General features: G+C 37.5%; 1 protein-coding gene across 1 annotated transcript; it reads left to right on the top strand.

Moving 5' to 3' along the window:
- Positions 1–1,292: 1,292 nt before the first annotated feature.
- Positions 1,293–25,955, top strand: ncs1a (neuronal calcium sensor 1a). The gene is made up of 8 exons (XM_056267417.1): positions 1,293–1,867; positions 14,553–14,577; positions 17,979–18,117; positions 18,872–18,950; positions 19,305–19,393; positions 21,913–21,990; positions 22,515–22,635; positions 25,278–25,955. The coding sequence occupies exons 1-7, from the start codon at positions 1,804–1,806 to the stop codon at positions 22,611–22,613; spliced, it is 573 nt and encodes a 190-aa protein (XP_056123392.1). The 5' UTR covers positions 1,293–1,803; the 3' UTR covers positions 22,614–22,635; positions 25,278–25,955.
- Positions 25,956–27,232: the final 1,277 nt, after the last annotated feature.

The raw sequence follows: 27,232 nt of genomic DNA, 5'->3' as shown, positions 1-27,232 counted from the left end.
AAGTAACAATAACCAGTCACCATTGCTGAGAAAAAAAAAAGTTTTTAGCTACATGACAAATACAAATTGAATTGTCTACTACAATATACTTTTAAAATCTACAAGATAGTTATTGAACTAGACATGATGGCACAAATGTCTACTATAGTTCAGGAAGTGTTCTAGCAGCTGATGCTGTTGGCAAAGGCCGCTGGGTGTTTATGGAGCAGCTTGAAGCTGACTCAGCGTCCTCGTCTTCTGTTTCTGCCTTCTTCATTTAGAGGCAAAAATCAAACACTCGCCTTTCTCTCTTTCTGACGCTTTAACAGCACTGCACAAACTAAACCTCCCATGAGGAGTGAATTGGCCTGGACTTAAACTGGGCCAGCAGATTATAGCCGTGGCTTCGTCAAAATATGACAGAGTATGAGCCTTTACTCTGTACAGCTGCACTATCTCAACTGTAATCCTATTTTGGGATTATACTTATGAATGTACATGCATATTTATTTATATTCAATCCTTAGATGTTTTAGCCTTTGTTATATATACATAATTGGAAAATTATATATATATATATATATATATATAATGTTTAGATGTTTAACCTAATGTATAGCTGTACTGTATATATAATTTTTTTTGTTACAATTTGGATTACACCATTTTAACAAAAGCAAAATATATTTCTCATATTTTTAAACATAAATGAAGTATGTAAAAAGAGATTCATGTCATAAAAAACCCAATTTGTTTTACATACACAGTGACCAGTTTTATATATTTATCATCACAATTAAATATGTAAATCGCATACATTTAAACTATAACTGAATATTGCTTGTTCCACAGCTAGCCATATTTAAACCATGTTCATACTTTTTAACTGATAAAATGTATTTGTTTTCTGTAATCCAATTTAAGCTGATTCTTACAATTTTGAGTAAATGTATGTAAAATATGATTGTTTACATGAAGCAAAATAGATACAAATACTATTAATATAAAATAATAGTACTATTATTATATTGAGTGTATATTTGCTAAAATATGTGTCTGCCTTTTTATATTAAATAATAATATTAAAAATAATGGTCAAATCTAAAGTTTTAGATTTTAGTAAGGGCCTTTTAAAGAAACTAAATATGAGAACGAAAAAAAAAAGTCTTTGTCACAGGGATATATTTAGGGGAACAAGGATATTTTCATTCAGTAGGACTGAGAGCACTACGGGAGTGGCTTCTGTTGCCAATGACAACAGCATCAACACATAACGTGGTGACAACACACGCCCGCACACACACACACACACAGACAGAGAAAGAGAGAGAGCCAACAAATGCGTCTGCATGTCTGACTCATTTAGTGAATCGATTCCTCTTCAAGGTGGACCGAGCCAGACAGCAGCGATCACCCAACTGAAGAGTGGCTCTCCTGGGCTCGAGGAAACCGCAGACACTGGCTGGAGGACTGGAGGAAAGGGGAGGAGGGACACCGGTTGACAGATTAAAGCCCTCTCTATTGCTCTCTCTCTTTCATTCCCTCCGAGTGAGGAGAGACAACTCTAGGCATTGCATGCTGTAGTCACATTGCTTCTGTGTAATTTGCTCCTTTCAATTACTTGTCCTTCCTCCTCTTCTTTTCTACACTGCTGCGGTCTGGAGGAAAGGCACGATTCAAAAGGACTTTTGCGTCTCTCTCTCTCTCTCTCTCTCTCTCTCTCTCTCTCTCTCTCTCTCTCTCTCTCTTTAAATGTAAGTGGAAGGTGGGATTGGGGGGAGTGAATTAAGGAGTGAGGATAAACCGTTGTGACCAGCTGGAGAGATGGGCAAATCCAACAGTAAACTAAAGCCTGAGGTAGTGGAAGAGCTGTGCAGAAAGACCTACTGTGAGTACTGCTATTTAGTCCTTTCTTTCATGTCTAGTGCCATTTTGTGCTGGTTAATTGCATGTTATTTCTACTTTTTACTTTTTTCCATCTCTAATTTTAAGTGGAAACTACCCTGTTTTTGTATTTACTTTGGAACCATCTTTAAAAAAATATATATATATAGGTATTGGTGGATCTGATGAAGTTGCATTTGGCTGAAGTATAAGCTTAATATAACTAAGCTGTATACTGCACTATTGATTGTGTGTGTGTGTGTGTGTGTGTTGTGTGCATGTATGTCCTACCTGCCTGCTTATGAGCTATTATGTTCATGTCTCTATAAATCGAACGGGATCATCATTTTATCTCTGGGGTCATTGATTTTCCTCTGTCACTAATCGTATAATCATTAAGGCTTGCATCTCTGTTGTGAGAAGATAAGGTGCCTACATGAACAGCTGGCAGCAACTCTCACGTCGAGTCAATAAGGTGTGGGGCTAACTGAAAATTGCACTGCAACAATCCTTTCCTGAGGTGGAGAAAACATATTAGCATTGTCACTATCACATCAACTGGCTTTGACTTGATTTAGATTACTGAAATGAGATGAGGCTTTTAGACCTCGCTAATGCTGCATATTAATCATAGTGTGAAATAGGTGAAGCAAATTTTAGAGGGGAAGGTATAACAGCGATGACAATTATGACATAATTAAGTCTACATGACTGGATTACCAAAAACTGTTTTTGTTTCGTTTTAGTGTAAAGTCACAGTTACACTAGACCTTGTGTTCAATTAATTTGCATTTATACACATACGAACAGAGAAGAGCGGAAACACAAGCACATGTGAGAGGTTTTGTTTAGTCTTGTCACACTATTGAGTGAACAGGATATTTTGTCGCGCACTAGGTCACATGTTTTTTGTTTGTCACAAATAATACATTTCAAATGTCAAAATATACCATCTATTCCACTTTCTTGCAAACCTTCAGCTTTGATGGTTTTAATCTTTAAGTTCAGCCATTCAGCCTTGAATTTAAATGTTTATGAATGGAAGTCAATGAAGCTTGATGGATTTCACATATTGACCTTCTGGCTCAATACAAATTTCATAGCTGCAATGCTGCATGCTTTGCATTGTTGCTGGAAAGTGTAGTAGATCGATATAATTTATTAAAACAGATTCCCTATAGTGTCCCCATATCCATATTTGTTCTTAATTTACTTGGCTTAAAGGGATAGTTCACTCAAAAATGAAAATTGTATCATCATTTACTCACATGTCATTCCATATTATCTTCTGTGGAACATAAAATATATTTTGAGATTTTTGTTTTTTGGTCAATAGAATGGTAGTATTTGGTCAATAAAGTCAGTTAGTTTGGTTATACCAACAAAATATATTCTTTTTTGTTCAGCTGAAGAAAGAAAATCATACAGATTTAGGGTGAGTAAATTATGACAGAATTTTTACTCTGGAGGGAAGTATCTAAGTTGAACCTAAATTGATAAATGATGCATGTTATTAATTGTAATAAACCTATTTTCCCTCTTAATACAGCAATACCAGTTTATCAGCAGTTAGTATGAAACAGTGGTGCTTAAGAAATGAATGACTCTCTAGGCCTACCATTTAACATTTTTAGTTTCCTAGGAAATTGTCAAAGATCCACTTGGTACAGGTACTGTAGGTATCTTGGTTAACATTCTAACAAGTTCTCCTTTAAACTTTAATGGAATTTAAGCACATTCCCAGCGGTAGTGAACCATGTTTAATGAGCATCTTCAGAGGTTGTTTTTGTGCGTCGCGGGGGGTAAAGCAGGGCTGTCAGGAAATAATTTCCTGCTCATTCGCTGCAGGGTTAGATCAGGGTATTCAGACAACAAGTGTTTAATGCAGCAAGTGACCTGAAGATGTTTTTTTTTCAGCATCATTTCTTTGAAATTGATAAGGTTCATTACTAAGAGCAAATGATTGAAAGCACCCTGGTCTAGCTGACATCCATTTCAACCCACTTTTTTTCTGTGCTGTGGGCTAGTGTGGTCACTGTTTGCGAAATTTTGAAACATCAGCATGCATGTTTTAAAGACTTTGATTTTATGGATGTCACAAACTAAAATGCTGCTTTTTTTTTATGGCAGCCTGTTTTGAAGGTATTGTGTTCATGATCTTTTGCAGCTTGGGATTTTGTAGGTTGGCCTGTTTTACTTCGACCTGGTACTGATTGGGTCTCTTTGGTGGGCTTGTAGTAGTTTGAAAGCTGTAGCAAAGGTTGGGCATTTTCTGTTTATTTTTTACAAGTGACTGCAGGTGGAGCAGTCATCTTCTTAGAACTTCCATGGCACAGGAGAGTGGATAAAAAGCCCATGACCAGAAGCTGCACGATCATGTTAGGACTGAATTGTTGTTGTTTTGCATTTCTGCTTTTCCATAGGAGTGGAAAAAAATTAATTAATTTGATTCATTTTAAAAAGTCCTTAATTAATTTGCTTTATGGTGTATCTGGGGCTGTATGTCAGAAGTGAGTTAGTGAATATTTCTCAGGTCAGACCAGCCTTGAGCCTCAACTAATAAGGAGGATGTTGCAGATGTAACAGCCAACGTGGCTATATGTAACTGTGCCACTCCAAATTTAATGGGTTGGAGATCATGACTACCACCATGAAAAAGGAGACCTAAAGTAAATTAGATGCATTGGGAGAAGACTGTGGTAACACAATCTCTTGATCCTTATATCAAAATAATATAACAAAAATGATTTTACAACAAAAGAACCATTTACTAAGAGCAGATGGGAGCAACAAATTATCAAAATAAATGAACTGATTGAATCCAGTGGTATTCTGGCTGTAGGGTTACAGTAGATTTTCTATTGTTTTTGAAAGTCTCTTATGCTCACCAAGGCTGCATTTATTTGAAAAAAAAATACAGTAAAAACAGTAATATTGTGCAATATTACAATTTAAAATAACTGTTTTCCATTTCAATGTTTTAAAGGTTACACTTTGCGCATTGTACTTACTCATATAAGTACTGAGTAATATTAATTAACTACATGTAGTTAGGGTTTGGTTAGGGTTAGTTACTTGTAATTATGCATATTTACTGTTATTACTATATTAAGTACATATAGTAACGTGTAACTGTGCCACCTTAAAATAAAGTGTTACCTTTTTAAAATGTAATTTTAAAAAGCGCTGATGTTGGCAAAGCTCCATTTTTAGCCAATACTAAAAATAAATAAAAACATTTATTTGAAATAGTTATAAAAGTCTGTACTGTCACTTTTGAACAATTACATGCATCCTTGCTGAATAAAATAATTCATTTCTTTGACCCCAAACTTGTAAACGGTATTAAATGAAAAGGAAATATCAGTAAGCAAAAACAAAAACATGCATGTTGCTTTACCGTAGTAGTCCAGGTTAGCAGAATTATACAGTTTATGTTCAGAATTGGGACTGGTGTTTTGACATGTATTTTGATTTCGTTTATGGCTCCTCTCAAGGTATGAACAAAAAAACGCCTCAGAGTCAGTACCTTATGGCGCTTTTCCACTGCATGGAACGGTACGGCACGCTTTGGCGCTTTTCCACTGCATGGAACGGTACGGTTCGGTTCGGTACGGCACGCTTTGGCGCTTTTCCACTGCATGGAACGGTACGGCTCGGTTCGGTACGGCTCACTTATGACGCATTTCCACTGCATGGTCCGGTACGGTACGGCTCGCTTTAAATGGTACCTGATCTGTTATTGAGGTTCCAAGCGTACCGTACCCAGAGCCATGTGAGAGTGAGAGTTGCGACAACTCCATTGACTCCAATGGAACGGTTTTTTACAGCAATGGCGGCTCGCGGAGCCTCTCAATAGTTCCCGGAAGTAGCAGCAGCGCGGCAGAGTTAGAGCAGAACAGACCGTTTGTGATGCACTTTTAAAAGGTAAGACGTTTAAAGAATAAGATTGTATATTATCAGTACATCTGAATCCAATTAACTTGTAAGTTTAACTGTATTAAAGCATGCTAGTTGATTATTGCTCTCTAAATTAGTAGTTTTAGGGGACGTTATCAGGTAAAATAAAGGTCATTGGATAAAGTTAGTACCGCATAACAAACCACGAACAGCATATTAATGTTTAAACCCGTTCTATTAATGCATGTTTATCCTTTGTTGTGTAATAAGAGGGAAATACTTCTAAACAGAGGTTAAATATAACATTGGGGAGTGTGATAGTTGTAATTGATAAAATGAGAATATCGGTTTCAATCCATATTAAATGTGCAATAACAGGGAAAAATCCTTATTTTAGATTTCATATTTGAGTAAGGAAAAACGTATGGTTGGCGTTTTTTATTCATTGTGTTTCTGTTGACTATTACCTGTCTATATTATGATTTAGCTCAGCTGATTTGTATTGATAGGAAAGGGAGATGGAAGTTTATAAGTAAGATTAAAAACATGCTTAAAACGGCAGCAAGCCGTGTTCTAGATCAAATCACACTAGGCTAAATGGGGTATTATAAATACCATAACTGTATTATATACTAACTCCTATATATAATTTATCCCGTTTTTGTTTCCTTTATCTCTTTCAACACAAGAAGCACAAAGAGGATTCGGTGGATCCTGAAGACTCCTGCACGGACGCTGTACCCTCATCAGTCTCAGCTCCTTGGATTTTGCAAGACTTTACTTGCTCCCTATTTTTAATAAACATTAAACTTCCCAGTGTTGGTCTTTGTGGAAAAAGTGCAGATACACCTAAGTATGATTAGCACACAAGTTCTATTTAGATTGCTCCTGACTTGAGCATATTTTCTGTGTCTGACAACATAGAGGAAAGGCCAGACAACATGCTTGACGTGCAGTTTATTAGACATTTATAAATCCCATTGTGCTAATTCAGTGCAAAAGTGTATATATAGGTCATTGACAAATAAACAAAGTCTAAAATCTTTTCAAAACTGATGTAATGTATATTTTTGTGTCATGAACAATGTATTTGAACAATTTTCAGTTGTGAACATTTCTAAGTGTTTAAATTCACCTGAAAGTGTACCAACCTACCCATAACTTTAAAGCAATTACCAGTATTTGATAGAGATCTAAAAGGATCATTATGGCTCCTCTGGACAATGCATTATCATGCACACTGCAATTACCATAATAAGAGAGCCATGTTTGCAGTTGTGCCCCCCCGACATACAAATTGCTAGACAAAAGGTTTTCAATTATCAGCTATAAATCTACTGAAATGTATAAAATTTGTTTATATGAAAGGTTAAAATGATGCCATAGAATTTCATTTTTATTTTTTTTTATGATTAAAACACCATTTAAATTAGTATTTTAGTCTGTTAATTTGTGCGGACAGTTACACAACCTGACATTTTGGGGGGTTTAAGATAACAAAACATAAAATATGTATTATCTAAATGTACTAAAAATTAATTTAAACTAAATAGGTTTTATAGATTTAAGTGATGTATGTCATGAATTTATCAAATTATGTTAAGGAAATAATGTACTTGGACACTTAGAAAATAATGTATGTGTGTATAATCATGTTTTGTTTTAAAATGAAATATGTATTAATTTATATAGTAATAAGTGCATAAGCATTGTAAACATTACGATGAATGCAATTTTACTTGTTTGCAATGGCATTTTAAGACAATCACCTGTTTCCTGCAAGTCTCCTGTCCTTGTGAAACCATAGTGAACATTACATGATAACCCTTAAATAACATACAAGTTTAAGAACACAAAAATACTTCAAAACAACTGCAAAACGGTCTTTAACCAAGGTAAAGTTAGCCAGAAAATATGTTAACAAAGGCAGGCAACACTGGTTGACCACAATAAACATTAAATATCAGCAGATTTTTATCTTTTAAAAACAATATTGGTGTAACTACATACACATACTACATCCAAATGTCAATGTATTATATACATATTGTAAACCAACGCATTTATTGACTACAAACTACCAAAAATCACAGTTCAGCTCTCTACCTCCATCGATTTGAATTGGCGCCGAAGCACTTCCTGGAACTATCTGAGGTCTACGCGAATCACGTGACAACCAAGCATTTAGAACTTCCGTTGTCGCAACTCTCTCTCTATATGGCTCTGACCGTACCGATACTAAAATGTGACGTGAAAACACTACAGATCACTGATTGGTCAGACAGACAGAATCGTCACTATCAGCGTCATTGTATTTGCGACACGAGACACTAAACCCACTAGATTTAAATAGCCAGTAGACAACAGTCACCGCTGTAGCACCTGTTTTAAAACTACTTGCTTGAAGAAAAAAGAAAGAAAGAAAACTTCCATAAAAAATAAATGGCTGAATCGTGGTCAGTGGACGAAGTGCAGACGTTCGTCTCGTTGGTTGCCGAGGAGCGGATAAACCAGAGCCGTTAAATATGAGAGTTGCGACACACTTCGATCTCGCCGCCACGCGGTCACGTGGTTTATGTAGCTCTCAATAGTTCCAAACAAATCCGCGTTGCTTATGATTTTAAAGCGGGGCATACTCGCATAGAAACAGTTGTTTTAAATTGCAATAATATTTCACAATATTACTGTTTTTTTCTTGTATTTTTAATCAAATAAATGCAACTTTGGTGAGCAGAAGAGACTTCTTTTAAAAACATTAAAAATCTTACCGATCCAAAACCTTGAATTCCTTGAATCTTCTGTCTTCAAAGAAACTTGTTCAACTTCCTACAGGGAGAGAAAGATGGCAGAAAGCCGGCCAGAAAAGGAATACTAGTGTTCACAATAGCCATAACATTCTGTCCCCGAAGCTGATGACCTGGAGACCTGCTGGTGAATCGAGAATCAGTCAAATGCTTAGCCATACACTGATAAATAACAAAAGCATTCAAACTTCACGCAATAAGTAATACTAGTTACTTGTATTTGTGTGTGAGAGCATTCCCCTGCCAGAAGCAGAGTGTGTTATAGGCCCCAGAGGAGACCGGGTCTTGAAGAAAAGCCTGTTGCTGTTGGAGAGAAACGGTGATAAAGTTAATACATTGAAGGACAGATTAAATACACATTTAAAGCCTATGTTTCCTAAACATTTTCATGAGGTTGAGAGTACACACCTACTGTTAGGTCAATACCTACTTGGACATTTGTCATGATTTCTGTTATTTTGACTCTACTCCTGTACATAATCTGAAATTAAATGAGAACAAAAATATCTATATCTATATACAAACCACTATTGTTATTCAAATTGCTATTCTTACACAACACCATTATGGAAGAAGATGGATGATTATTTTGCTCATCTTACAAATTGTGCAAATTGCTCATCTTACAAATTGTGCAAATTAGGGAAAAGATCATTTTATATTTGTATTGCATTATGATACCATATAAAGCTCAGCCATACATTCTGCTTTTCTATGATGTTCAGGATTTTTTATACTGTCATAGAGGTGGAAATTCATTTTCACGTTTTAGCATTGAGGTATTATTTGTGGGGGTGCTGCTGTACTTATTTGCTTTAGATGTATTTCTAATATTCTGACCACCTCATGTATGTAAATAGGGTTAACATCACATTTAACTATGACCTCTCTGACCTCTCTGACTGGTACCTAACGTTAGTGAAGTGTTGGTCACGTAAGCTAGCTGCAATTATCTATTATCTTCCAATAAACATCAACTAAAGTTGGCTACATAAATTACAACTACTGACTAGACTCATGAGAGCACGGCTAATGCGTTCAAATATAAAAAATAGTCATTTCATGAAATTACCAGAGAGCGTACTTCGGAAACACTGAAAATGAATGGGGTTCAGTGCTGGAACTATCAGTTGTATGGAACTATCGGCTGCTCCACGACACGCGTTACTTCCGCATTCCAAAGTTCCTATGGCGGTCTATGGGAGTGTCGCAACTCTGTTTTTTCAACGGCTCTGGGATAAACTATAACGGTCCGACTATAATCCCACCCACTTTGAAGCGGTAGGCCTACTAACTGCAGTGGAAAAGCAAACCGAGCTAAACCGAGCCGCGCCGTGCTGAGCCGAGTCGTACCAAGCAGTGGAAAAGCGAAGCGAGCCGAACCGTGCCGCGCCGAGCCGAACCGTACTGAGCCGTACCAGCAGTGGAAAAGCGCCATTACATGCTGGTGTGTCTTGCAATCATTTGAGTTGACATTATGAGACCTATAAATGGCTCTGACAGTGCATTGGCTCCCAAGGCCAATTGCATTGCAATTAGGGGTGTAACGGTACATGTATTCGTATTGAACCGTTTCGGTTCGAGGCTTCCGGTTCGGTACGCATACAAACCGAACGATTCCTTGGACCATTTTTCCTACCGACAAAATTCGCGCTGGCGCGACCGACACAACGTTGCGCAACATCAAATGGCAAGCGTAATGAAAGCGGAACGAAACTGCGCTATTGTGCTTCACGGATCGTTTATCAGTTCGGAGCAGAGCAGCAACATCTGTGCAGCGGGAGCCGATCTCGATCAAGCGACACTGTTACAACCGTTACAACACAGCGCTAAGAGATCCAGTAAAGAAAACATTTGAGTTCGCCACTGAAGTAATAACATCGCTGCGAGATCTAGTGAGAAGCATTCACATTTCTCCGTTATTACCGTAGATCTCTATTAGATCAGACAGCGCTGACGTGGACACCAGGAGAAATATTGTGCTGTGAATGAACTAATATTATTACGTCCACAGACCAGCAACATTCACCATGGATTTAATATAGTAACACTAAATATAACCAGTTTGGCTGGAATAGTGAAATGCTTTCAAGTACTTCACACATCTTTGTCCAGCACTTCAAAACTCAAATATTATATAAATAAATAGCCTATATGAAGAGTTCAGATGCAAAAGCCTCTATAAGTGCCATTTGAAATTTTCTAGAATGATCATTTTTATGAAGCTTGTACATTTAAGTTCAGTAATTTCACTCAAATGACAATTAATAGGCAATCTTCATTGCCATTTAAGTGAAATTACTGAACTTAAATATACAAGCTTGATAAAAATGATCATTCTAGAAGAAAATTTCAAATGGCTTTTGCATCTAAACTCTTCGTATATTTAAATGTTATTTTTAATGTGATGACCAAAACATTATTTGTTCATCCTTCAAAGATGACCCCCATTTATAAACCTGAAAGTTTCAAGATGTAGGAAAACTCACTTATTTAAAAAATATTTTTTCTTTTAACAAATAGGAAATTTCTCTGGCATTTCTTACTTTTTGCTGTATCGAAAACGTACCGAACCGTGACTTTAAAACCGAGGTACGTACCGAACCGTGATTTTTGTGTACCGTTACACCCCTAATTGCAATTGTTCATTATTCTTCGCCTGTCTCTGTCTTTTACTCTTGTCTTGCTCTTTACTGGTCTTAATTTGCTGCCATGGCCCATGATAGCTGACAGTGAGGGGGAGAGGCATTGTAGAATGAGTAAAATTGCCCTTCGGCGTGACGGGCAGATTAGATGAGATGTTTTGTCGTTTGTTATGGGCTGGGTTATAATGGTTTGTGAGATTGTAGTATCTTATATTGAGTATCTTATTAATAAAATGTTTGATGGAGAAGGATGTTTTTCTTCTGTTTTCTCTCTCTCTCTGTTGTTCTTTGTTGTAGCAGATGCATTGGATGTATTGGTTGGAGTCATGTTGGGTCATGAGCGCTGATGAGACACACCTGTGTTACCAAGTGCCCTCTGCCCTCTCCTCTCCCTGTCCAGACATCTTTTTGTCATACCCACTGGTTACATTTATCCTTTAGTAATGTAAATATTTCATTCCTTTATACATTTATTATAATATTTCAGCTAGGGCTCTCACTCCTCAAGGCCTGGTTGTGTCATAGACCTTTTTCAACAATTATCTTTCTTCTCATCCATAATCAAAGAAATGCTGATCCAATCTTAAATATCTTCATACAATTTATTTAATTCCCCATTTCTTTTTTTCCCCCTCTCAACCTTTCGCTCTACATTGATGCACATCACTAATCTTGGTAACGACTACATTCCTGCCCCAGACAATGAGGGGTGTGTGTGTGTGTGTGTGTGTGTGTGTGTGTGTGTAGACAGTTGCACACAGTACTCAAGAGTAATAAGATGTAAACACAAACTGCAATGACTATCTGAGCCAATGACATATTGATATTATATCAGGTCAGTAAATGCAAAAGTGTTGCATCATCCTCTAGTGTATCATCTTACTGTGGCATCTCGAGGCACGTTGTTCAAAGTCTTAAACATAAGAGCTCTGTGCTTATTACGAAGTTGATTTAGATACACCGAGATGCAAATGCCAAACACACCTGTCTAGTCTAGCGTGTGTGTACAAAAAAGTTCAGATGGAATGCAACAATGTTTAAAGGGCCTCTAATTTCACCTGATAAAAGTGCTAAACGAATAAATATAATGTATAATTTTACATTTCATTTATTGGTCCACTTACTGTAGCAGTCTTAAAGTGTATGTCTGCTTATGCGTATGTATGAGGCATAAATCTTTGTGAAAAAGCTCTCTCTGCGATGGCTCAGGGGCTGTCAAATAGTGACAGTGTAGTGACAGGCCTGATGTTAGTTGTGTTGGCATGGCAGTCTGCCTCTAAGCTGTGAGAGACAGATATAGCAGTTCTCCTGTCAGGTTTCCACGTTTCCCTGTCTCCATTCAGCTTCTCAGCAGCAATATGGTATCTACTATAAATGCAATGCCAATAATTCACTAAAGTTTGTCTGTCTTTAAAGAAATTAATACTTTTATTCAACAAGGATGTATTAAATTGATCAAAAGTGACATTTAAGACGTTTACATTAGTAACTTTATAAATGATTTCTATTTCAAATGCTGTTCTTTTGAACTTTCTATTCATCAAAGAATAAAACAAAAGTATGACTGGTTTCATAAAAATGTTAAGCTGCACAACTGTTTTCAACATTGATAATGATAAGGAATGTTTCTTAAACAGCAAATCTGCATTGCTATTGTCAGGATTCCACCAGCTTCACTCACTCCTCCCACTCGGTCATTGTCCCCTGAGTTCTGATCACCATCATCACCTGCACCTCATCACTCCACCTCCTTTATATTCGACTCTCCTTCACACACTCATTGTCTGGTCTTTACATGATACACAGTCTCACCCATGCTTACCTGCTATCCATTGGACTACCTTCAACACCCTTGTCATTGTATGTCATCTCCAGTCTTCAGCCGTCCGTCTTCAACCCTTCCGTGTGACTCTCCATCTGCATCTGAAACAGAGACTCTAGTTATCCTTCAGTTAAGTTCCCATCTGATAATCAACTGTCTGAATACTCACCATATCTCTGTCTGCTTCTGCAATCCTGTTAATAAACACTATTTCACTTAGAAACTTAGAAACACTATTTCATGTTCCATCCGTGACAGCTATCACAGGAATAAAATATGTTAAGATAGAAAAGTTATTTTAAATTGTAATAATATTTCTCAATACAACTCTTTACTGTTTTTTTTTTATCAAATAAATGCCTTGGTGAGCATAAAAGATTTATTTTAAAAACATTTAAAAGATCATACATACCCCAAACTTTTGAGCAGTATACATAGTTCAGTCATGAAACTCTAACCAAGTGCTGGTTGGTTCTTTTAAAGCTGTGGCATTAGCCAACCACATGTACTTTTTGAGCCACGTAATGATGTTTTATTAACAAAGTTCGGGAGAAGCACGTTCAGATAATTAACACGGGTGGAGAGCACTCGCCAATCATGATTAAAACGTGTAGGCCTATATATAGACTCAGCAGTCTCACCTCATTTCTCTGACAGTTTAGCAGCGTCCCTCCACCACCCCTTCTCCACTCTTCTAGTCCTAAACCACTTTTACATACATACAGGGGGGAGTACTCTGGGTTCGGGCCGAATTCCGAGCTCGGAGCCCTCCCCCCGGACAGCACGCCAAATACGCAATATACTTTATTCCCTTTAATTGTATGTAAGTGTGAACTCGTGAAACTATATATGTTGTACCACAGCCTGCGATCGCCCTGCTGTGCGATTATGAAAACTTCTGTTTAAGTTCCAGCACCACCTGTAGAGATCTGCTACGTTTTTTTATATATCCTTTTAGCAGCATGTATGTATGTTATTTTAACTAAGCTGAACAAATTCTTGTATTTTCTCAGTAGCAGCAGCATAGCAGATCTCGTCTGCCAGAATCAAGCATGTATATTCCATGCCTCATGCCAATAAATGCTGGTTAAATAATTCACTCTGGGAGTTATTTATGAATTATTAAAGGATTTTCACACCTCAACTTTTTTTTTGAAACCTTCAAAATTAGGATATGCCAAACCATTCAAAGTTTGTCTTGACAAACGTTCTTTTTCTTGTTAAAAAATTACACTTCACAGTTCTACACATTTATTTAATCTAAAGTAATTTTTCCTCCCAACTTCCTTAAATTCAACTTAAATTCTAATTCTACTTCAGCATTCTGTTACTCACCTCATTTCAAATTTAATTCTCCATTCAACCCTTAGTGGTTACATTGGTCCATCAGCTAGACCAGCACCAAACCAGCATTACCTAGCACAAACCAGTCTAGACTAGCATGGAAAGTTTTAACACACTTGCATCTGTAGTTTGAACAAAATCTTACTGTCTTCTGTACTCTGTCTTGTTTTGCAGTCACTGAGAAGGAAGTTCAGCAGTGGTAAGTGTGCTCTTTATGTCCTCTTTCTGTGAACATTCCTCTCACGCACCTGTCCTCATCATGAGTTCAACTGAGAGATAAACAGGAAATCAATCAATCATTTAAAATCTCAACAAAGATATTATTATCCAATGTAACTTTCCATCCTCCTCCATTACTACCAATAGTGCACGGTATTGAGTGCATAGTTCTAATTTGCCATATATGAATTGCAAGTGTATTTTTGACAAAATATTAATAGATAGGAGACAAGAAATGGCACACATCATTGACCCATGGGACACGTTCTGACAGCAAACAATAGCCGTACCTCTCTTTACTGACTGGCTCATTTTGAAAATGTCTGCCACCAAGGAAGGGGATGTTAAGTACCACATAAATTCTTAACTTCACATGCCAACATCCATATGGCTGCTCTACGCCTCTCGTGGCAGATGGGAAACGGTTGACTCTTGGCAGGGTGCCCAGTAGGGAAAGAAGAGAAGGATGAAGAGAGAGAGAGTGAAAGAGCAAGAAAAGAGAACTCAAATCATGGATCAAAGAGTGAGACTAACAATCCAGATATAGGCTGTCAACGGTACGTAGAGTATTGGAAAAGAGTTTTGATGACATTTACAAAGGTGGGCCAATCTTCTGTGACTGTTTAAAAAGCCTTGTATTTTTATGTTTATCTGTTAGAGCAAGCCAATATACAACCTACCTTTACTTCTTGCCTGATTCTTATACTCACAGATGATGTACTGCACTGTACTTAATACACTGGCATTTCACTTGGGAAAGCTCTGTTAAAGACAGACACTATGGTCTTGTGTTGAAAGCATAGCCCCTTGGAGCTCAGTCTAGTGCTGATCAGATCGCAAAGCAGCAAGCCTAGACATGCACACAAACACATGCGCACACACAGCTCAAGGTGTGCATAATTTTCTTCTTCCATTTCTCTGATGATATAGAAGTATGTTTGTTGATACCAGAAGTAGACTTGCCTTTGAGCCATCTAATCGAGTCCTCAGAGGATCAGTAGATGAAGCCTTACAAAGGCAATTTCAGAGTATTCCAGGGGAGGTGTATCAGACACACAATTTTTCTGTTCCCTTGTTTAGCAATACATGTACTGTACAGCAGATTAAAGTCCTAAACTTTTTACAGTTTCTTAAGCAAAGTGGCTGAATTGTGCTTTTGATAATCAAAACTAGGAGTTGCTGTCACATGGAGAGTTTTGTGGATTATAGCTGCATTGTTGATTTTGTGTCTTTCCGATTAAATTAAAAGTAGATATTTGAATCTAGGGAGGATTATTCAGGAAAAATGTGAGTTAATTTGAGTTGGGAATTGAAAATGGATTCCAAATCTTGAATCGGATATTTAGGCTCAGGAATTGGATACTTGTTATAAAATAAAAATTTTGATTCCTCTTATCGACACATCCAAACACAGAAAAAGTGATTTTATACCATTTCCATTTTCATCCAAAACGTGCGCACAGAAAGCCCCCTCTCACACTGTATAGTGCTGAGTTCTCTTCCGCGTCTTTTTGCACTTGAATGGACAAATACATACAAAAATGTCAAAATATTCATTTGTGTAAACGGAACGTAAAACAGTTGACAAAGAAAGCGCATGTGTAACAGTCAGTATATTGGATCCGTGCAGCTCTTAAAGTGACAGCAGCCTAATATTCCTGCTGCTGTCTCTATAATAACGTTAATCCAACAACAAAAGACAAATGTTACGTGGCTGAAAGGAGATGAACCCAAAACAGACAGAGTGCAACGAACAGGGGGTTTATTGGAACAAAACAGGAAAACAAAACCCACGAGGGGGGAAAAACACGACTAGGACAAGGAATGGATGGCAGACTAGACTAGACAATGACTGTACAATAAACTGACAATTCTACAAATAAACGTTCACAAAGACAAGACTCTACACTAAGTACTCACGGGTAAGAAATGGCAAGGTATAGCAACATAGACAGATTCGACAACATTCAGCAAACGTTAGGCAATGGACCGACACAAGACAGCAAACACAAGGGGATTAAATACCAATAAACTAACGAGGGGAACAGGTGACGCTAACAAGGCAATAATGACTAAACAAGGATAACAAGGGGGCGGGGTTACGAGACAAGACAACACAAGCACATGGCCCAAACAACAGGCCATGCGCTTGTACATAAAACATGGGTCTGTCATGATTCTGCCACAATACTAGAAGAATACAAGGACATGATGGCAGAATCATGACAACAAAGAGAAAATCAACTAACTCTTCTTGACTGAATAACTTTTGTAACTATATTTGTCATTTTAAATGATACCTAGTTTTAATGTACTGTCAGTCATCCTGAAGACATTTATTTTATGATAATGACGGACACACTGCACATTATTTGTGGCTAGCAAGTAAATCACTGTATACATTAAATAGTGATTTGAGTTTAGATTATTATCATGTGAAAGGAAAGAAAGTGTGGAGGGAGACATATTGTGTAAGAGATTGGTTGCGGAAGTAACTGTCAAATATGCAATTTAGAAAAACATTTCACCAGACAATGCTGCAAAGTACTCCAGACAGCTGTTCAATAAACGTAATAATTAGGTCTGAAACGTTTATGTGACTGTATAACAGTGGTATGATGGAATATATTCCCATCTGAAATTTAAAAGATTTTCTTGAGCTATTTTTTTGATCATTTAAAGCACTCGTTACTTGTTAAATTGTGCTGCACATATGTTGTGACAGGATTCTGTCATCAAGCTACTGTAAATTAGCATAATGTGAAAAATGTCTCTTTGAAAGCCCCTCTGAGGAGGTAATGAACAATTAGCTAATGAAGTGTTTTAACCGCAACATATGCTGGAGATTTTTATAATGATTGTTAGGGCCATTTTGTACAATGACTTAAACTGACACGCAATGAAAAGACAATTTTCTGTGAATACGTGTTTTTAAAAAGTGTTTGATAAGTTAAGTATTAGTATCAAATATTTCCTAAAATGCAGAATCCAAACTGATGAAATGAATTTGCAATTGAAGACTGACATGCACTGTAATATCCTGGGCAACAATTTCACCCTTTGCCCCAAATTGCTCGGAAATGACCCCTAATGATAGTCCTCGGATTTTTCAGGGATCAATTAGCATACAGAAAATAAACTGCGCTGAAATGTTGTTTCTGAAAATTACAGGATAGAGTGACAGAGGTTCAATTTGTCTTGAAATGCCCTGACCACATGTTCTGTAACACTGCTATCAGTTTATCTTCACAGGGGAGAGATGTCTGTGTTTTGTCTTTGGGTTCATCCTTGCATAATGAAAGTCTCTCTTTTTTTCTTCTTTCTCTTTTCCTTCCTCCCCACTCTTCCTATCCGATTTAATTTTTCCTGTCCGTTTGGCAGGTATAAGGGTTTTATTAAAGACTGCCCCAGTGGTCAGTTGGACGCAGCTGGCTTTCAGAAGATCTACAAGCAATTCTTCCCCTTCGGCGACCCCACCAAGTTTGCCACCTTTGTCTTCAACGTCTTTGACGAGAACAAGGTAACACAAGGCTGAAAAAAGGAAACATCAATAAAAGAAAAGCACTGTTATATTAGCCTACTGGGGCTTTTTAAAGTTGCAGTTTAACAATAAATGTTTTGATATGCACTGTTTTGATTTGTTATCTTCTTTACTGAGTCTAGTGGCGAAAATTATCACCACTAGAATCTCTCCCTGAATAGATGTTTGACTGAACAGCAAAATAAAGTGCGTAAACACTCCATTCACTTTAATTTACTCAGCGACAGGGACATTTATGCATTTCCATTTTAGCTGCAGAAATGCAGCTTCAACAGATTTGTAGAATTGAGTTTTTTTTGTTTTTGTTGTTGGTAGAACAATTTGCTGTCTGAGTCTGAGAAAAATGATGCATTTAGGAGCTTTATACACACACTAAACAAAGTGTGACAGACAGACAATGCCCCTGTATAGTATTCTCAGATGTTTCTAAATTCTCAGTGGGACTGTGTGCTACAATCTTTAGACACACTTCAGAATCACTGTCAAAATGACATTTCCAATATGTGTAAGCTGGTCACAGGTAACATAACAGCCTTCCCTGCTGCTTCTGTATTTAACTGCAGTTTTTTTGCGGTGTCATTCTGCAGTTGTTTGCCATCTTTGGTGTCTCTTTCATCTCAGGTGTGAGTCTGTAACAAAGCTGTATAAAATCAAACCTTGCTTCAGCCCTTTAGGCTCCTTTTTACATTTCACCTATCAGCTCCCATGCCGTCTTTCTGTTGTGTATCCACAGGATGGACGCATTGAGTTCTCAGAGTTTATTCAAGCTCTGTCTGTCACATCTAGAGGGACACTGGATGAAAAACTCAGATGTAAGACCAGAATTTCTTTATAAATCTCATAATGTCGTCAGAACCTCAATGCTTTCTTGTTTCTGCACCAGAGATGTGCTTATTTATCTGCAGAAGATGTCTGAAGACTGAGTAACATTTCAGTGCCTTATATTAAGATGGCTCTTACCCACACTGAATGCTGAACAAGTTTGCCACTCCATTTTAATTTATCATCTTGTCTAATGAAAAGATGATCACGTCGAATAATCAATAGAAAAGTCTGACATTAGTTTACCAATGAGCAGCTACACTGTTGTTCTCAGCTCTTTTGAAGATGTGGCAGCTAGAGAGAGAGAGTTGTCTTAATCTGCTTGATTGTTATTGCTATCACAGGGGCCTTTAAGCTTTACGATCTTGATAATGATGGCTACATAACCCGAGATGAGATGCTGAACATCGTAGATGCCATTTACCAGATGGTGGTGAGTCATATGCTTCTCGCTGAACCGTAACTTTCTATTTCAACTGAGTAAATGAAAGTGCTTTCTTGGAAGGCCAGCATGGTGTTTATTGTAAAGCCTAAACTCTAAAAATCGATTATGAGCATCTGATTGATAAAGAGACTGCAATGACTACCTTCGCAAATACTAGCTTCCAGGAAGCTTAATAGCATTGGGTCTCATTCATGAAACACGAGCAGAACGAATTTTTGTGTAAATAGTGTGTAAAGTGGTTCTGGCGTAAATTTTCGGATTCCTTAAAATGATGGTATTTTCCAAATGTTAGTTGGTAGCCTACGAAAGAAATCTACACCTGCTCCCAGCCACGCGTAAATAGTGAGTTTAACATCCGAACGTTTTGCTCATTAAGGATGCATTTTAATTCACCTTAATCGGGTACATATTTACACAGCATTTTGAAAAAATATTATATATAGTAATTACATACGGTTTTTCTTTTTACTTCTGGGACTGTTTGATTAACAGATGAAACTCCACTCCAGCTTGCTTTCTTTAGGACCCGATACGCCACTATGTAGCCTACGCTTCAAAATAAAATGTGACGTTTTGAATGAACTTCTGATAATAAAACTTTGATTTCTGCATCTGAGAAATTTTTCTTTTTCATTCGCTTTTGAGAAGGCATGTTGAAGAAATCCTTCGTTTGGTGTCATAATATGATGCCCATATATAGTTGTCAGTCGGATTTAATGGGCGGGATTTATGGTAATTGAGAATGAGCGTGCACGCACGTCCCATTTACGACTGATTGTAATTCATTAACACACACAAACATTTCACTATCACGTCTGACGTTTACGAAGTATTTGTGAATCAGGAGATGAGTTTTCGGGAAGGTCTCTTTACGCGCAAATCACTCTCATATTTACTCGTATATTTACGAATGTTTCATGAATGAGACCCATTGTGTGCTTTTTTGATCACACAAGATGTTTTCATGCTGTTCTGATCATATACAATTGGCAAAGAGGACTGATCACCTATGCTGTAAAACGAATTACAGTTACCATTAATTTCTATGAGGACATATGAAGATGAGATATTTTCAGTAGATTTGGTTTTTTGAAAGTAAAAACAATTTTCTATCATTTGATGTATATTGGCGTGTAGTGGTGTTCTGAAATGAGGTCCTCACATTTTTTTTAAATGTGTATATGCTGTATGTATGCATGTATATATAATACATAGAGTATATATAAAATGAACTGAAAGAACTGAGGGCTTAAATACACAGAGTAATCAATGTAAAACAGAACGGGTGTGGGAACTAGTTAACAACAGCCAGCAGCCATATCACCCTGTAGCCCAAGACTGGATGCCCGCTGAAGCTAAGCAGGGCTGAGCCTGGTTAGTACCTGGATGGGAGACCTCCTGAGAAAACCAGGTTGCTGCTGGAAGAGGTGTTAGTGAGGCCAGCAGGGGGTGCTCACCCTGTGGTCTGTGTGGGTCCTAACGCCCCAGTATAGTGTCCCCGCCACTATACTGGGGCGTTAGGACCCACACAGACCACAGGGTGAGCACCCCCTGACGGTGCTCTTGGCCTCAAAGAGCACCGTCCTTCGGATGAGACGTTAAACCGAGGCCCTGTCTCTCTGTGGTCATTAAAAATCCCATGGCACTTCTCGTAAAAGAGTAGGGGTGTAACCCCAGTGTCCTGGCCACATTCCACCCATTGGCCCCTGCCAATCATGGCCTCCTAATAATCCCCATCCACTGAATTGGCTCTATCACTCTCTCCTCTCCACCTGTAGCTGATGTGTGGTGAGCGCACTGGCGCCGTTGTACTGTGGCTGCCGTCGCATCATCCAAGTGGATGCTGCACACTGGTGCTGGTTGAGGAGAGATACACTGATATGATTGTAAAGCGCTTACAGTAGTACATATGAAAGCGATATATAAATGCCTCATTCATTCATTCATTCAACAACCAGGGAAACTAATGATAACTGGGAACTCGTGCAAAACAGAACATAACAGAATATACATGTTACAACAATATGGTTTTTCAGATGAATAATAATTAACAGTACTTTTAAAACATTTATTAAGTAATATTTTCATAAATTACCATTAGTAAATAAAAAATCTTGTTCATTGATAGTTCATTATAACAAATACATAAAATAATGTTATTGAACCTTATTGTAAAATTCCATTTACAGCAGACCACTGCATTTTAAATTTGGCCATGTATTGTGTTTTGCCTTTGAATGCTAATGAATTGATATAATTCGCCATATTTTAACTCCCGAAATCGCTTGCGTTGTTTTTCCCCCCCTTCAACTCGGTCTAATACACGCAGTTAGCTTATATTTATTGCCGTGTTCTTTTTTTTCTATATAAAAAAATATACAGTAGAGTTCTCATTATTTTCCACATAAAGAGATGAATGGGTAACATGTTTCTGACTGAGGTTGTTTCTTATCCTGCTGTGAAAGGCCAGATGTCCCAGGAGTTCACATCTTGTTTATGTCTTGCAGGGGAACACAGTGGAGTTACCTGAGGAGGAAAACACTCCAGAGAAAAGAGTCGAACGCATCTTTGCTATGATGGATAAGGTTTATGCTGTATATTATGTGTCTTCCACTTCCTTATTTCTCCCATGCACAACATTACTTGTAGAAATAGTTGTCTTTTTAAAAAGTAAACATGGAAAATGTACTGCATTTATAGTGAGTTGCACTCTATGATCATTTTCAGTCATTGTTTAACAATCCAATCCCATGACTTCCTACGACTAAGTATGCATAGCTATAGGTTCAATACAATGGCTTATTTTTGCTGTGATTGTCAGGAGAGCTGTCCTTTGTCAGGCACTAGAAACACAGAAGGCACACCACATGAACGCAAAATTGCAAAATTGAAGCTCTTCTAGAGGCTCTCAGAAAGCTTTGATAAAAGAACCTTTGAAAGAACACATAGCTCTTGAGAGAAAAAAGAGATTTGAATACATTATTTAAAAAATGTCTCTACCTGATTCCCTGCATATGTTCTGCCACCAACTGTAAGCATTTAATACCTAGTATTTGTGGTTGAAAACAATGATGTGACTTAAGACTAACTGTATTTCTTTTGTCAACAGAATGCAGATGGGATGCTGACTCTGCAGGAGTTTCAGGAGGGCTCCAAGGGGGACCCCTCTATTGTACAGGCACTCTCCCTTTATGACGGCCTGGTGTAGGCCCATCTCAAAGTGGAGTTCAGTGAGTCCCATTTCACATTTTCCCAAATGCTGATAACAGCAATGTACCAGCCTGCTGACTACAATGAAGTTCATAAATGAACACATCAGTCTTATTTTAATATTATTTATTAGGGGCCAAGCACTGAAAGTGCGTAGGCACCTATTGAAATCGTTGGCGTTCTTATTATTCTTCTTCTTCTGTTTCTTCTTCTTCTTCTTCCGCTCTGGAAGTCTATGGCAGCCCATAGACCCGCTTGCGGGAAAGTTATGAAATGTGGCACACTGATAGAGGACAGTCTGAACTGTCACCATAGCAAATTTGGAGTCTCCAACTCAATCCTCTAGCGCCACCAACTGCCCAAAGTTGCACTCATGTTTATGCTAATAATTTTTTAACCGTAAGGGCTAGAAACAAAACTCTTTTCCCCTCTGATTCCTTGGCTCAAGCTGATTCGATTACATCCTATGACATCATTTTCCGGCATGAAAATTTTCCCGCCATTTTGAATTTTCCGAAAAACCTAAAATTTTTACTCAAATTGAACCAGATCATTTTCAGACCATGCCTACAAAAAGTTCTGTAGCATCTTGGAATTCAAGATGCTTTGTCCAACCGTTCTCGAAAACCGCGCAAACGAATTTTACATAGCGCTTGCAAAAACAGACGTAAGGCTATATCTCCGTAACGCTTTATCGTATTTAGACCAAACTTAGTACATGTCATCACAAGCAGTGCCACCTACTGGTCCGGAGATACGAAAAATTTATATTTTTGTTTATAACACGATATATGTCGAATCGAATGATATCAAATTGTCCCATATTGGCCCATGAATGTATCGTTACAAAACTTGGTATGGGTCATCGGCACGATGCTCTGAAAGAGTCTGAGAAGTTCTTTCAACCAGCGCCACCTAGTGGTAAAACAATTATTTCCATGCTTATAACTTTGGATGTGATTGACTTATTTTCACGGGAGTCATCTCCTTACATTCCTGAATCCGAGCCAAGTTCAACGATACCAAACATGCTAGGTTTTGCATTATGGTTAGTGCAACGTTGTGATTTAGTGCTTAAAAACTTTTGCAAATATCTTCGAAACCATTAGGCCGATCGAGATGAAACCACCCTAGGAAAGTCGGAAACATAAATCGCTGGCTAAACACCAATGCCCAAATGTCAAAATTTTGATAGTAAGTGGTAAAAAAATCCATTCAAAGTCAGGTGTGTGTCATTATTTCTGTGTTCATACATATAAATGTCTATAACTCCTAAACGAAATGAGATATGTTTCGCACGCTTATGTATGGGCTCACTCTGTAATAGAACAAAACAAGGAAATTGCCATTAATTACAATATAATTTCATGATATTAAATGCTACACTTTACGAATGCATTGGTGTACCATTACGAAACTCGGTATGTGTCTTCGGCACCATGCCCTCCAAGTACTCAAAATGTTTTGGGGCAGCGCCACCTTTTGGTCAAAAGTTATAATTAAATTTCCAAAAATGCGAATAAATTATGAATAAATTAGCCTATTGCAATGAAACTACTATAGATCTCTTGGGTCACTCCGAGAACAGATACCAAGTTTACCATATTTGGCCGAACTTATTTTCTATCTTGATTTTCATTCAATACCTACTTTTTCAAACTCTTTCTAGACCGTTTCTCATCCTAGACCGTTTTCACCAAAATCGAATCGTATCATCTCCAGACCGTTCCGACAAAAAGTTATGGATTTCGTGTTGATAGACGAAACCGTTTTCATATAAGTTCCTTTAGCGTTTTCATATAGCAAAGTTAAGGTATGATGCCAAAATGACTATTCAGGCTTCAATTCAATTCAGAAAGCTTTATCTCTGCAATGCATTGACATATTGACACCAAACTTTGTATGTGTCATTGTCACCTCACTCTGACCACACCACATCAATTTCGTAACGGCGAAAGGGATAGTGATAAACCATTCAATCATATTATTAGTTACTGTATATATGATTTTTCAGCCATTTTGCCTAAAATCATCTTTAAATGTCTTTAATTGCTCAATGTTGCAAGTTCTAACACTCCCAGCCATGTTGGCATGTCTTATCGTTTTCTTTGTGCTTGGCCCCGATAATTGCTGCTTGCAGCTATATTTTACTACAGTATTTATTAATGTCTTAATTAACATTTTAGTTTAAGTATTTTTGATGTGCTTTTTCATTTTTTTTTTTTATATTTATATACCGCTTTAATACATTTATATCTTAGTTTTAGTTTTAATAATTTTAGTACTTCAATAAATTTCAGTTAGTTGCCAAGACGACTTTTCCAATTTTAGTTTGTTTTTTCAGTTTCCTTTTTTAAAAATGCTTTATTTCAAATATAGATTTAGTTTGAGCTGAAAATAACAACACTGGCACTCATCTTTAAAGTTCTTACTCTTCAGTGCAAACTGAAACATATACTTAGCAAAGGGAAAAATTGTACTGTAGAATATTAAGCCTGATCGACTCTCTGCCTTTTTGCATATTTTGATGCAATGGCATCAAGGCCTTTAACCATTGCAACTGCTTGAAAGCACTAATTAAATTAATGGTAATTATTGCAATTTATAAATCATTTACCCACTCTGTGTAAATGTAAAGTTTCTGTCTTTCATTCCTATCCAGATAATCAATACAATACATTTATATAATACTGCTGGCACTGTGGAGGAAAGCTGACCTATCACCAATCTCTTTGGCCTGCTAACCCGAAGGTGCATTGTGGGTGCTGCTCTTGAGAGAGGATCAGCTGTCAATCACTCATCTCCGCTGTCACTGGAAAACCAAAAGCCGCTCAAGACAATGTGAACCCTTCCAGAACTCATTTGGGAAGAATGATGTACAGTAAAAGAACCTGAGGTCTGATGGGTTCAGTGCCCCTTTTGTAAAGAAAAAGAGACACTCATACGGAGAGTGACTTTGAGGGTGTCCACATCAGTGTTATCAAATGTATAACTCAAATATCCTTAACACCAATGAATGAGTTCCTTATATTGCTGTGGTCTTTGTCATAAGTGATAGGGTGGACCTAGCTTTTTAGTCTAGCCTTCACTACTACATGAAGAACGAAGATGAAGTTGCACTGCTCCACAGAGCTTCAGCCAGCACTGGCATTAAATAACATGCTTTCAGTCGTATTTATTTATAAGACCTGTCTATGTAAATCAGCAAACTTCGACAATAAACAAAATCTGATCATTAGTCCCTATTAAACTCTAACAGCCTTATGAAATTCTGACAGCCATGATGTATTATATTGAACCTGTATCTATTGCCACGCTTGACCCACAGGCAGTCACTGTATTTTCTACAGTATTGCATATGACTGTTGTGATGGTGTGGGCATACATGCGATGCATTCAACACAGGCAAACGTGCTCTTTTCAGACAGCTTAGCTTGTATGAAAGAATGAGATTCATGTTGTACAATAGCATATATAGCATTCAGTAGCACTACACATGCCCACAGTTTTCGGAGGTCTGTACGGTGTTGGTATATTTAGATTTCAGGTCATGTTGAAATGAACAATGAAATGAACAACCCTCATGTATTTTTTTAAAGCTTAACATTTCATCTTTCTAATATGGTCATCTGGAAATGTTACAAGGTCTGTCTGCTCTCCACTTACAAAATGCACTGCTGAGTTTGTTGTAATGTCACACAGACACTGCAGTAAATGACATATTATGATTATAGAGTAATGTTAATGAGATATAATGTTAATGGGGTCTCTTTAAATAAACATTTTTAAGAAAATATCTTGCTCTACAGGAAGTTATTTCACCTAAATATTGCATGTTAGATGATAATCACAACAACGTCATGTTTTAAAATTACAGTCTTTGATTATCTTTAACTCATTTTCAACACCAATGTCTGTATTATTGTTCTGTCAAAAAGACTCATGAAAATATCCTGCTTGTTAGCTTCAATTGATCCCTCACTCCACCATCCAATAAAAACTGCTGTAATAAACATGCAGTATGAAAAGATTCCAGACTAAAAGGACCAAAAATGGAGATGGAAAGTTTCAAGTTGGCAGACAGAACCTCACTGCTTGCATTTCACAAATGGAACACTTGGCATTGTTCAATAATCATTTAAACCAACCAGATGTTAATCATGGAAAATATCAGTCCCATGATTAATGGAAGCTGGTTCAGAAAATGAAAGGCACTAGAAAAGAGAAATTATAGGCCTTTTCATATTTGGTCTGACTTCTGTACTGTCCCTGTTAATATTACTAAACATCATTATCATTACTCAGTGCAAACACTACTCCCAGTCAAAGCTCCCCTTGCCCATATGAGAACTTTGCAGACTGATTATACCAGATATCTACACTTTCTTGCTATCTGGGCTCAGCCTCACCTGACAGCGCATCAATTTTAATGGGCTGCTTGGGCTCAGATACCCTCAGCCCTTGGAATGTAGGGTCACCTCGCTTCTGTCATGTCATGCCTCAATGGACATGTTGTTAACAGCAGTTGGTAGGTATCAGTATGGCAGGGTGGGACTGTTTTGTGTTTACATGCAGCAGAGAGACTATCTCTTCAACAGATGCACAGCCATTCTACTA

Source organism: Rhinichthys klamathensis, unplaced genomic scaffold (assembly GCF_029890125.1).
Source record: "Rhinichthys klamathensis goyatoka isolate OS25496 unplaced genomic scaffold, OSU_Roscu_1.1 h1tg000259l_1, whole genome shotgun sequence".
NCBI classification, from domain to species: domain Eukaryota; kingdom Metazoa; phylum Chordata; class Actinopteri; order Cypriniformes; family Leuciscidae; genus Rhinichthys; species Rhinichthys klamathensis.
The sequence above is the reverse complement of the archived record's forward strand: the minus strand, read 5'-3'. Positions and strand labels throughout refer to the sequence as shown.

Bases quoted from the DNA above. Each gene is read 5' to 3' on its own strand.
- ncs1a (XM_056267417.1), top strand. From the start codon at position 1,804: ATGGGCAAATCCAACAGTAAACTAAAGCCTGAGGTAGTGGAAGAGCTG. The intron at 14,578-17,978 runs GTAAGTGTGCTC...TCCGTTTGGCAG, and splicing joins GAGAAGGAAGTTCAGCAGTG to GTATAAGGGTTTTATTAAAG. The intron at 21,991-22,514 runs GTTTATGCTGTA...TTTTGTCAACAG, and splicing joins TCTTTGCTATGATGGATAAG to AATGCAGATGGGATGCTGAC.